Source organism: Papilio xuthus, unplaced genomic scaffold (genome assembly GCF_000836235.2).
Source record: "Papilio xuthus unplaced genomic scaffold, Pxut_1.1 DF826938.1, whole genome shotgun sequence".
Taxonomy (NCBI): domain Eukaryota; kingdom Metazoa; phylum Arthropoda; class Insecta; order Lepidoptera; family Papilionidae; genus Papilio; species Papilio xuthus.
Window position 1 is genome coordinate 2,252,887 of NW_013531711.1, and position 13,013 is coordinate 2,265,899.

A 13,013-nucleotide genomic window follows, 5' to 3' on the forward strand; every position below is an offset into this window, starting at 1 on the left:
AATTAGTAGTCTATGTATTCTTCCAGAGTATGTTCTACATCTATGCTAAATTTCAGCGAGATCCCTGCAGTCGGTCTGGAGATACCTTCAAAGAAACATCCATCTATTCATCCATTCATACATTTGCATTTATAATATTAGTAAGATTAACAAAATCATGTTGTAGATCATCCATAATGTTTGCGGTATTAATACATAATCGTATTCGTCGTATACCTATAATGACAAGGCGTGGTTTAGTGTATCGAATGGATACTAGCTTGATAACGGATCTAGGTCGCAACATCGGTAGTGCGCATGCCCTGTATGTACCATTGCTTCAAAACGCGGCCATTAAATTGATTTGCAAATTAAAACCTCACCCATAGCCTATGGCGAAGTCACATGCATGAAGCCTGTCATACTAAATCTACATTGGGGGACACTTTTAGTTACCATTTAACGACTCCGTGTGGTAGCAAGTCGCTAAAGATTAAATTTTAAACAAGTAATACTATAATCTGCTAAACTATAATCGTGCGTGTATGCGTAAACGTATGAATGTGTGCCAAATGGAGGTCCATGGTGTCTGCCTACCTCTCTGGATTACGGGCGTGAGTTGTTGATGTAATATGCTATAAGATATTAAGGAGCATTTTCTTTATTACGATGCAAATTACAGCCTACAACAAGCTTTCCTTTTAGTAAAATATAGATATGTAGCATTTATATTAATTGTGTGGTCACCGTCGACCTTCTCGCAAGTAAACATTGTGGGCAAGGTCTTACGTTGCCGGCCGGCGACAGTCAGTTATTGCCGTTGCTATTTATATCTATTACAAACGATATGACGGTTGAGCATGAAATTCATTTTATTCATCTTTTGTGCGATCTCTCTTCTAAATTATTTCATGACTGCACTGCGGTGTTAGACGAAATGCATTCGCTTCGAGGCGATTCCATAGCGAACTTCAGAAATGTATAGAACTGTCAACAACTTTCGATAAGTCATGTGATTGTCGCACGTCAATTTCATACATTTTAGAAATTCGTTAAAGAATCGCTCCGAAACGAATGCACTTTGTTGAACCCCAGATTTTATTTGCTCTTCGCTTGAATGCAGCATGGTTCAGAGAAAACATCAGCTATTTGTGAAAACCTTAGTTAAACTTGGTAATGTTTGAGAATGTTAAGTTTCGTGTGTGATGAAAACAACCATTGTGCTAGTATTGTATATTATACTAATTCTATTGGTGAATCCATTTGAATAGATCCATTTATATGGCGTTGGAAACCTTCGACCTTAGCCAATAGTCAAGGTAAAAGAAACGGTGACCACATTTTTATTCTTCTATCCAGTATATGTGTTTTGTGAGTCACGGAACAGTAGCGTGCGTGGCATCACAATTCATAGCAACAATGGTATTGTTTGCACGTAGCAGTGCTAATACGTCCGTAGACTATTTATGAATTGCTTAGCGACCCTCTGCCATTATTATTGTGTTTATACTAATTGATTTCACTGCTGCTCTAAATTAGCTGAAGTTGCATAGCGTTTCCTGCTTTGAAAGTTTATTATTGAATAAATTATCGTTACTTTCTTGCTACAATTTGATCCTATATGTTATTTATGTCTCCAATAATTTCTACTGTCTACATTCTTATATAAGTAATACTTGTAAATAGGTAAACCCGCCATAATTACACCCAGATAAGAGCGAACGGACAGATAAAACTGTTCAAGTATATCCTGATGGCTTACAATTAGTCATTTGTGAGTATTCGAATCGTCGTGTCTTGCGTAACTTTTTAAATTAAAGTAAGTTTTCTTAGAAGGTAAAGGAAATTGATTACCAAACCTTTATAAACGTGCTGAAAGTGTATTGTACATTGTGTAAGAACAAAACAGATATAGGTGTGATATTAACAAAACTAATATCTAATCTTATCAAATATGACGTCACGTTGAAACGATTGTATGTAAAGTGCATGTAACATTTTGGTGCGCGGTGAGGCGTTGCAGTGGGCAGTGTGTGTTGTGTTGAAAACGAGACGTTTGCGTAATATTGTGTTAACCGGTTAAATTGTTTATTATTCAGCGTTGACTTCAAGGTGAATGTGTTATTTTGGGTCAATTCACCATATCCAGTGTCCATAATTCGTGTAAAGGTGACCGGTAAAGTTGTTTATCTAATCGTGTGAATGTAGGTGTAGATTTCTTTGTGACAATAAAGTTCCTAACTATAAAATGTCATTATAAGACAACCGGAAGAACATATTTGATAGTCTGAAAAATTATAAAAGACCCTACCGAATATTTATAAAGTCCAAATTAAATTAGCCAAGTAATCTGGATTTGACCTTGCCACGGCAGGAGCAGTAACATACTCCCGGAAGTTTTTTTATTTTTGTTGATTTGTAAGTTAGCCGGCTATCCATGCAACCTTAGTTGTACGACCCTATCACTGTTACAAGTGTTTTTCTTATCATGTTAAGTGCTTTATATAGATGAAGGTTCATTTTGTACTAACCTCAATTTGTAATTACTTTAAGCTTAAGCAAAGCCTCGATAAATCAACTTTTTACAGTTTGCAAGATGATGATGTATGACATAATTACATCCTACTTTGTTACTCAACTTTGATGTAATATAAACGTAGCTTCATTTCAGTTATTTGCAATCAGGTTATTAAAGCGAAATTGTCTTGTCTTTATGATGATACTTGGTCAATACGGTCTTGATTCCAAAAAGTCAGTCAAAAATTGTCAAAATAAGGAAATATTACGTTCGCGATTACGAAATAAAAGCGTCAATAGTCTAATGGTTAAGGGTACGGATTTCCGACCACGAGGCCGGGGGTTAAAATCTCGCCATTCGACTATTGTCGTAAACCATATCCTAGCACAAGCCTAGAGCTTAGTTGGAATGGTTAAAGAAATATTAGTAAATTTACAAAAAAATCTCCTAATATTTTAATTTAAAAAAAATGTAAATAACGTCTTTTTGTTTAATTTAAATGTTATCTATATGATAAAAATATGTTCTCATTCAAGGAACGTTTTCATAAAAAAAGCTTTCAATCATTATTGATAAAGAATACTGAGATTACAATGTGGTTTTATGTGAATTCTCAAAATATGCAATTCTTTAGTTATACTTAAAAGTGTTTGGAGTAATAGTTGTTAATTTTCTTTTATTTGTTTTGAACAGAGAGTTGAGCGTGGCGAGGCACGGCGTTGTGCGGCAATAGGTCGCGATGACGACCGACATCTCGGTGTCCCGGTGGGACCCGTCCATCGGCCATGGGCAGGAGATAATCGACGAGTTTGAGTACGACGGCGGCAATTCATCATCAAGGCTCTACGAACGATCGCGCATTAAGGCGCTAGCAGGTAAAAAAAAAACTTAATAATTCCTAAACAATTGTGGCAAAGATTACTTACCCACTAATAAAGATATTCAAAGATCACAACCTAACATGTTCTTACATAGTTCGTTGTATGTTGCCTATTATCACTCTCATTGCAGCCGTCGAGAAACAAAATTACGTTTTAATATTATAAAATTGGCCATAAAATATCATTTTTTTATTTGACATTGGAAAAAGTAAATAGAACAAAATTGTCTTTCATAATAACTGTATCTATACATACATGGTATGGATACCGTGCGTGTGATGAAATGGAATGCACAGCCTTTGAGAGCACCCCTTTTTATTGTAGCAACCCTACAACTGTCTGCCTTGACTAGACGACGGTCTCTTTATTTACTTGCTCGGGGCACAGGCCTTACAATAGACTGCTGCAAAATTATGCCATCAAACGTAATCAAATGTACTATGTCTCAACTTATACTTAGGTTATATATACGTACATTTATGTAAATGTTACTTATAAACATATAAGTAACCTTACTTATGTAAGGTTAAGCTTGACATCGAAAAATAGTAGCCAAAACTTCCTTTCAGAAGTTTAAAATCGTATCATACTATTGTTTTGAAATTACCATAACTAAATATTTAGCAGTAAGTGTTAGTCGTGGCTTAATGTTTATTAAACCGACGCTGCAAATTCAAGTGTCAAAGGATTAAAAACGTTATATCAGGCGCAGTACAGTTGTAATTGCAAACAGTGGTCAAAGGACGGTAGCATTAATGTATAAACTTTTTTGGGCCTGATCGACCGTGAACCTGGTCGTTTTGATTAGACCCGACCGAACAAGAGAAATACAGTTCTTCGTATCCGGATGAGAAAACATATTTCGTTTTCAGTGGTGCTCAACTGTGCGATTTTTTTTAATTACTTTAAAATAGTAAAATTTTCGTTCCCTATTTGTTATGATAGACTGAAGTCCATTAGATAAGTGTTCCACTGTGGTAGGTTTTGCCTTAAATATTTTACAATATTGTGCTATTAAAAAAGCAAATAAATTCATTTGTTTGCATTAGTATCTAGTCTTTTCAGTTGTTATCAATAATAACAACGAGTGATTTTATATGTCGACAAATTATTCGAGTAACTTGACCTTTATATCGTGTGTTATATTGGTCGATCTGTTTTGTTATTATGTTACTGTTCTAATAACAATGCTTATTATTAATAGCCTGACTGTATGAACCTCAGACGTTATCAGTATTCGCAACCATAATTTCCGTTTTCCCATCAAAAAGCAGTGGTCACAAACAATTTATTTTATTACAACTAGGCGTAGTTGTAGTACTGATCGTTTATCTATTTATCGGACGCCGAATTTTTTATCTGTACCACTTATCAGATAGTACGAGGCGCTCTCTTGCGTACACGTTACACATCTTTGCGTTAACCGTCATCGCTATGTTCGTTAACAATTTTGACATATATTTTGACGTCTTCATGATTTATATTTTACATTTATATATATATTTATAAATTTGTATCGATTCGTCGATAGGATTACTGTTCGATCGAACCGGTCCTAAAGTTGTCGACATCTGGAGCGCACGTATCGAATATCCTCGTCCAGCGGGCGGTTGAATTTAGTCGCTCTAATTCTTCCCGTTCTTTCGCCTCGAAGCCGAGTGTCAGTCTCGCAGTGCTGGTGATATGACATCGACGGAGTGTTACGACCTTATAAAAAGGGGTGTCGATATTGAAGTGCCAGGCCTAGAGGTCTACTATGACAAAGTTGTGTCGGAGCTGAGAGGTTTGTGTCATCACCTATTTGTTCCTCGTTCAGTGTTGGTGCGTCGTTACAAATGTGATCACTAGATCCTCCTCCTTCTCCTCTTCCTCACTAGAGGAAAATGTGTGCTTTCTGAGTTTTGCTAGTTTTGCTTGTCCATTTTGTTCGAGGAATTTTGGAAGTATCTACGTAAGTTTTGGATATTTTGATCGCAGCGAATATAAACGTTGTAAAAGGTAATATATTTTTGTTATTGCGAATATTGAAGTGAAGGGCTCGCGGGCATCGATAAGGTTGGCATAAGATTGCGTTCCGCTCGATAGCATTTAGGAATTTGATCTACGTCTCGTGTTACCGGTATCGACTGTCTTGTCAAGCGCGATGTTTGCGCTGGGAGTCGCGATGAAGAAGCGGGCGCGGGCGCACGGGGAAGCACCGCCGTGGCTGTGGACCAGGCCACCGCCGCCGCTGTGGTCGCCGCTGCGAGGCCGGCCCCACTGGCGGTTATTGTGTTATCATTCCCTTCTTCTCTATACACTATCATACTTTGCGACGATTTGCTTTTATGTAGATTGTGTCTTGATTTTAGAATTTTTACTAGGTTACCGAATTTAAAACATATTTATGTATATATCCAATATAAATTTAACGAAATTCTTTTAAGAAAAGACATCTCAAAATATTAGGTATTTTGATTTAAACAATTACCAAAAGCAACTATAATTATTTTCATATGTCTTTATTTGTTGTCCAGACGAACGAGAGAACGTGCAGAAGAAGACTTTCCAGAAATGGGTGAACTCTCATTTAGTCCGTGTGGGGTGCCGTATCGGCGACCTCTACGTCGACATGAGAGACGGCAAGATGCTAATCCGACTCCTCGAGGTGCTCTCAGGAGAGAGGCTGGTAAGTACCTATTATCTAGTACACATTTGTAGGTAAATGTAATCTGGCTAGTAACCTACTAGCAACACCTTTAAATACCTCTGCTTTTATTGTTGTCTCCATTTTTTTCAAAGAGAATGAAAGGGATGAGGATATGTATTAATACAAGTCGTTCGATAGTGTTATCCCACAGACATAGATATGTCCAATGTAGGTCTCCGTACCTTTGGCATTCAGAAACGTAAAATAGATAAAAGATGTCGATACTAGAAAGGAAAATATTTCTTCAATAAACAGCTAGTCTTATTAGAATCTTAATATTTATTACATCAATAATTCAACCGGTTTTATTTTCTAAAGATGCCTTTTAGACTTGCTGGCGTTGTCTCTCATTTCCTATATTTTCGAATCCTTTTTACGGGAGATCTCTATCGATATACGTTACGCTGAGATTTGCTAAAGTCCTCATGTTTCATCTTTCTTTAACATCAACTTAAATTATTGATAGTCGGAACAATTATTAGCTTTTATTAAATATACTAAAAGTAGTAAAAAGTAGTTGCTATATTGAATTACATGTTTTTTAATTGAATTTATTGAATATTAGGGGTTTTAACAGCTACGCCATTGAAGTTTAGAAATTGGGTCTAAAGTATTATAATTCTTGATTGTTATAGCCTCGGCCGACTAAAGGCAAGATGCGTATACATTGCCTGGAGAATGTGGACAAAGCGCTGCAGTTCCTGCGCGAACAGCGCGTGCATCTCGAGAACATGGGTTCTCACGACATCGTCGATGGCAACCCTCGACTCAGTCTCGGACTCATATGGACTATTATTCTACGGTTCCAGGTATAAAGACACAACTGAATTAGTTCCCTTATTCTTTGTACTTTTACAGTCAGTTTCATATTATCTCTCTTTACCTTCAGTGGGTTTCTGATGTCAAAATTTCCGTTTAAAACATTGTTATCTCTGTTTTTTCAAAGATGAAAGACAGGGATGACGATATGTTTTAAATAGAGATTTTGACCTCGGAAACTAACGGTTAGTCGGTCTCTTGAAATAATTGGGACAGAACTCTTAAGAGAATTTTTAATCTTTTTATTGACTTATCGTGTTTATTCTTGTATACTTGCTCGGCAGATCCAAGACATAACAATCGAAGAGACGGACAACAAAGAAACAAAGTCAGCAAAGGATGCGCTGTTACTATGGTGCCAGATGAAGACTGCAGGATACAATAACGTGAATGTACGCAACTTCACGACCTCCTGGCGCGACGGGTTGGCTTTCAACGCCATTATACACAAGCACAGGCCCGACCTCGTGCAGTTTGAGAAACTCCACAGGAACAATCCTATGCATAATCTTAATAATGCATTCAACGTGGCTGAAGAGAAACTTGGATTAACCAAGCTGTTGGATGCTGAAGGTAATTTCCTTTGCCTGAGCTTCACTTGTCATCCAAGGACACGAGATTTTCTTTCATAAAACAAAGTTTAAAAAATCCATTGTTTATGTACAGTCGAACCTGGATAATCGAAAGTCCAAGGTTCCTGGATTTTTAAAAGGTTTTTCTCTATGTCTAATTTCTGACTTATGGAGTTCGTCCGTCGCGATAATGACTTGCTTATAACGGTTTCTCGCTTATCCTGGTTGGACTGTACATATTAATCATTAAAGGGATTACGTGTATTTACTTTTAAATTTATACTCGACACACTTGATGTATACACACGTATCAGTAATATGATATTACGTTTCGCTCTATCAGTTAATTAGTATGTTATATGTACGTTTGTAATGCACATGCATTATGTTTTACTAAATATAAAACATATTTATATAATGTTTTACAAGGACAAGGATTACGTTTGCATAAATCATACTCGTATTTAATGTGTTCTGTAAATAACAGATTATTTGTTGTATCAGTATTGATACGTTTCCAATTTTGAAATGTAGTTCATGAATGACTAGCTGTCGCCCGCGACTATGTCCGCGCGGAATGAAAAAAATCTTATAAGTATCGTATGTATTCTTCCAGACTATGTTCTATGTTTTTGCCAAATTTAATCGAGATCCGTTAAGCTGTTCCGGAGATACCTTCTAACAAACATCCAGCCATCTAAACATTCACATTTATAATATTAGTAAGATGACGTTTTAAATGTAACGGTTAATTTTAAACACTGACGTTGGCTAAGGTTTTTTGAGCGTATGAAAATTTTATATGGGTTTATATGTTAGTACCTGTATGTTCACCTAGAACCTAAACGATTTTCATAATAGAGGCGACATTCATATTCAACCCAGGAGTGTCATAAGACTTGGTTTTGAATTCTTAATAAATATTGTTTTTTGTGACTGTAATTAGATATCGCGGTGGACCATCCCGACGAGAAGTCTATAATAACGTACGTGGTGACGTACTATCACTACTTCAGCAAGCTGAAGCAGGAGACGGTGCAGGGCAAGCGTATCGGCAAGGTGGTCGGCATCGCCATGGAGAATGACAAGATGATGATGGAATATGAGTCACTCACCAGGTACTATATTTCATACCTAGTATAATAGTTTTCAGATATCTTGGCCGCTCTTAAATTATGCTAGTCGCTGCGCACAGCTACGGAGGGCACTGAGCAGTGCGCCGGTGATCTTGAGCCGCCAAAACATTTGAAAAGAACTATACTAAAATTTTGTGAATTTCACTAGAGAAAATGCAAAAAAAATATACTGTTATTTTATACATTTATAATTTTGAATCAAAATATTATCCAGTTATATTGAAACATTGAATTAATTAATTTTTAAACATTCTTATAACTAGAAAATGGTGTGTTAACGATCAACATTTAACTTCTTTTTTACAGGAGAAAATATTTTAATTTCTTTACAGTAGTGGAATCCTACACATAAACTGAATTATGACTAATGTTGAGTTGTGTTTGTTCCCAGTGACCTGCTGCAGTGGATAGAGCGGACTATCGAGGCGCTGGGAGACAGGACGTTCGCCAACTCGCTGGAGGGCGTGCGCCAGCAGCTCATACAGTTCGCCAACTACCGCACTGTCGAGAAACCTCCCAAGTAATATTACAATTATACTATGTTATACACATATATGTTAATGACTTCATCGGGCTGGCATTTACTACGCTGAGTTACTGTGAGTTTCTGGAAACAAAATCCCTGTTTAAAACATATTGTTATCTATGTTTTATCAAATATAATGACAGCAATTTTGATCTCAGAAAGCAATAGTTAATCAGGAGGGCTCTAGTTTAAACCAAATAAAAAAATATTTCACGCTTTTGTTCTACTTTCTTAACTGTTAAAGGGTTTAAGATCGACGTCGTGTACCAATATTTTATTGTCTAATAAGATTTTTTTAAATATAATATGTGATATGTCAGGTTCGTGGAGAAGGGCAACCTGGAGGTGCTGCTGTTCACGCTGCAGTCGCGCATGCGCGCCGCCAACCAGCGGCCGTACGCGCCGCGCGAGGGCCGCATGATACACGACATCAACCGCGCCTGGGAGCGTCTCGAGAAGGCCGAGCACGAGCGCGAGCTCGCCCTGCGCGAGGAGCTCATCCGCCAGGAGAAGCTGGAGCAGCTCGCCGCCAGGTACTACTCGCATATCTTATCTTGATATCTTGCTCATATTTGTTTTAATGTATCTCCAGAACGACTTAATGGATCTCCATGAAATTTGGCATACATATAGAACATAATCTGGATGAACACAGAGGCTACTTATTTTTTAACTCCGGCGCAGACACAGTCGTGTAGTATGTAGTAGATAAATAGTATAATTTTTCTTAGCGTGTTTCTTCCATAAATTGGATTCTAAAGAGTAATAATAGTTGATTTACCGTAATTGTAAATTGATAAAAGGAATTACTTTTCAACGAATCTAAGCACAGAATATATTTATAAACAATAATTATATATATTTTTTTCAGATTCAACCGCAAAGCTCAGATGCGTGAGACATGGCTGTCGGAGAACCAGCGGCTGGTGAGCCAGGACAACTTCGGGTTCGACCTGGCGGCGGTGGAGGCGGCCGCCAAGAAGCACGAGGCCATCGAGACCGACATCTTCGCCTACGAGGAGCGCGTGCAGGCTGTCGTCGCTGTCTGCTCAGAGCTGCAGGCGGAGAGGTAACACAAAGTTATATTATGCTATAAGTTTCAGTTTATTTTAAAGATACGAAGTAATGTCTACTTCTCTGTAGCCATTAAATTAAATCCTGTGTTATAAAGACTAACTGTTACTAATAAAATGTATCCATAGAGTTATGGTTCCAGAATAAGATAGAGGTGTTCCATTTGGAAGTGTTTAATTTCTGTCCATATTTTTATGTTACATATGCTTGTTTTACAATATAACACTTGTTGAATATGAAGCTATGAATTTTTAAACAATCACCTAATCTACAATCTTTACGCAAACAGGTTTTGATACTTAGTTTTTTTTAATAATAATTAAGAAGATGTAGTAAGAGTACAAACTTTGTCCAGATACCATGACATGGAGCGTGTATGCGCACGACGTGACAACGTGCTACGTTTGTGGGCGTACCTGCTGGAGCTGCTGCGAGCGCGACGTGCCCGCCTCGAGCTCTCCCTGCAGCTGCAGCAGAACTTCCAGGTGATATAACAATGACACATTCACTCAAACTACGGGAACTACCTTTATATCAAGATTCTGTGCTGCGCCAAATAGAATGTAACAAAATATTTTTTATTACCAATTATTTATATTAAATAAATACACGAGTATATAAAACGTGTCTTCCCTTTTTTCGATTTGAAAAAAAGAGACATGTTTTTCTTCTGTTGGTTTAGCAGTGCGCGACCATTCTCGTAAAAAATAAGACAAATTTTAATTTTTATGTTTTATTGATTTTCAGGAGATGCTCTACATCCTGGACTCAATGGAGGAGATCAAGATGCGTCTGCTGACGGATGACTACGGCAAACATCTGATGGGTGTCGAGGACCTGCTGCAGAAGCACGCCCTCGTAGAGGCAGACATCAACGTGCTCGGGGAACGGGTTAAGGTAACCTTGTCCTTTTTCTTCCTATTCCATCTTAAGTAATCTTCCTCCCTCTTCCAAACTACGATTAAAAATTATACTTATTTAAAAGTAATTAATGATGGTCTAAAACAACAACACATCGTACTTCAAATTAAATATTTGTATGACATAAATAGAGTAAAATGACTTAGCGTAAAATGATGATATAAGTAATAGATGGCATGTTTAAATGTATGTTTGTGTGCAGGTGGTGGTGGGTCAGTCGCAGCGGTTCCTGGAGCAGGAGGAAGGTGGCTACCGGCCGTGTGACCCCGCCATCACGGTGGAACGCATACAGCAGCTCGAGAACGCCTACGCAGAGCTTGTACATCTCGCTGTTGAGCGCAGGTACTTAATATTTACTTGTGGTATAGAAGTTGTCATATGTTTTGGCGACTCGGAACATTACATGCGGCGATGCGGAAAATATAGTGTTGTGAACTACGCAGCGTGCAGATGTCCTTGAGCCGGCAATATATCTGAAATTGCCTATACCAACTGTAAGTGACAAAACATTAATACAAAAACATCTGTTTTATTTACAATAAAATCATAGAGATGAAATATGTGTTTGCTACGTTTTGGCAATAAGAAACTAAGTAAGGAGGTTGCTTAATTTACTAAAGACCTCCGCAACCTCGATAAATGGAGGAAAAATAATATCAAATTCGTAGACCTGTTCTGATCGTTTTGATGTGATTTACTGATAGTCAAAGAATCGTCCGTAAATGGAAATTTTGTATGGCGTTGTGTAGGAAGCGGCTGGAGGACAGTCGCAAGCTGTGGCAGTTCTATTGGGACATGGCTGACGAGGAGAACTGGATCAAGGAGAAGGACCAGATCGTATCCGTTGACGATATTGGTCACGATCTCACTACCGGTAAGTAAATAAATATTTATCTTTATATCCATGCAAGAGTTCACATGATTTTTTCTTTTTAGATAGGATTTTTTTTACTATTTCTTTTATTTCAAATATGTAAATTTTTTATGATTGTTGATTTTGTTATGCTTTTGCGCAGTGTACCTGCTGATCTCGAAGCACAAGGCGCTGCAGGCGGACGTGAGCGCGCACGAGACGCAGCTGATGAGCGTGGCCGCTGTGGGAGACGAGCTCGTCTCCCAGGGACACTTCGGTGCCGACAGGATACAGGTATTTTGTTATAAAAGTTTTGGTAATATACCATTTTTGTATTACAGATATTATTCTTTGAATTTATTCTAATAATTGATATTAATATAAATTTATTTGTATAGGAGCGTCTGCGTGACATCCTGTCTCAATGGAATCACCTGCTGGATGTGGTGGCGCTGCGCAAGAACCGACTGGACGCTGCCGTGCGTTACCACCAGCTCTTCGCCGACGCTGATGACATAGACAACTGGATGCTGGACACGCTCAGGTAAAATCTATTTGTCAGCTTTTTTGTCTGTAACTTCTTCCCTGGTGCTTATTTGTTATCTTTAAAAAGTTAAAAGTTAATAATTATTTTGTGGAGTTCTTTGAAACCCCCAAACTATAAGTTATCTAACCTAGAATGTTAAATAAAATTAATTTATCAACCATCTACCGACAAAAAAAGTCGAGAGCTATAGGATAAAATTAAATTGATGAGTTAATTTTATATATGTTTCGTTTAGACTGGTATCATCGGAGGATACGGGCGTGGACGAGGCGCAGGTGCAGAGCCTGCTCAAGAAGCACAAGGACGTCACCGACGAACTTAAGAACTACGCCAACGTCATACAACAGCTCAAGCAGCAGGTAATTTAACATAAATGGTAATCGTACTACTCTTTTCTTATACTGTGCCATTTTGTCGTGCATGCATATGATGACACGAGGTATCTTCTAACTCTAGTCGATCATAGATATATAATTCGTCAGGAAGCATTTACTATGG

General features: G+C 37.7%; 1 protein-coding gene across 16 annotated transcripts in view; it reads left to right on the forward strand.

The window, feature by feature from the left end:
- The window catches only part of beta-Spec (spectrin beta chain), a 50,505-nt gene that overhangs the window by 20,211 nt on the left and 17,281 nt on the right, over positions 1-13,013 (forward strand). For 12 of the 16 annotated variants that reach the window (XM_013317377.1, XM_013317383.1, XM_013317388.1 and 9 more), the window contains exons 2-16: positions 3,191-3,372; positions 5,895-6,046; positions 6,703-6,876; positions 7,171-7,459; positions 8,405-8,576; positions 8,986-9,114; positions 9,441-9,653; positions 9,992-10,189; positions 10,550-10,679; positions 10,942-11,091; positions 11,318-11,457; positions 11,865-11,989; positions 12,132-12,262; positions 12,367-12,512; positions 12,751-12,874. In XM_013317377.1, coding sequence (XP_013172831.1) covers positions 3,237-3,372; positions 5,895-6,046; positions 6,703-6,876; positions 7,171-7,459; positions 8,405-8,576; positions 8,986-9,114; positions 9,441-9,653; positions 9,992-10,189; positions 10,550-10,679; positions 10,942-11,091; positions 11,318-11,457; positions 11,865-11,989; positions 12,132-12,262; positions 12,367-12,512; positions 12,751-12,874 — 2,409 coding nt within the window. In that variant the 5' untranslated portion in view covers positions 3,191-3,236. Of the gene's footprint in view, positions 1-1,886; positions 2,156-3,190; positions 3,373-4,937; positions 5,162-5,894; positions 6,047-6,702; positions 6,877-7,170; positions 7,460-8,404; positions 8,577-8,985; positions 9,115-9,440; positions 9,654-9,991; positions 10,190-10,549; positions 10,680-10,941; positions 11,092-11,317; positions 11,458-11,864; positions 11,990-12,131; positions 12,263-12,366; positions 12,513-12,750; positions 12,875-13,013 lie in introns of those variants that run through there. The other 4 variants (XM_013317380.1, XM_013317379.1, XM_013317381.1 and 1 more) reach the window with 4 other exon arrangements.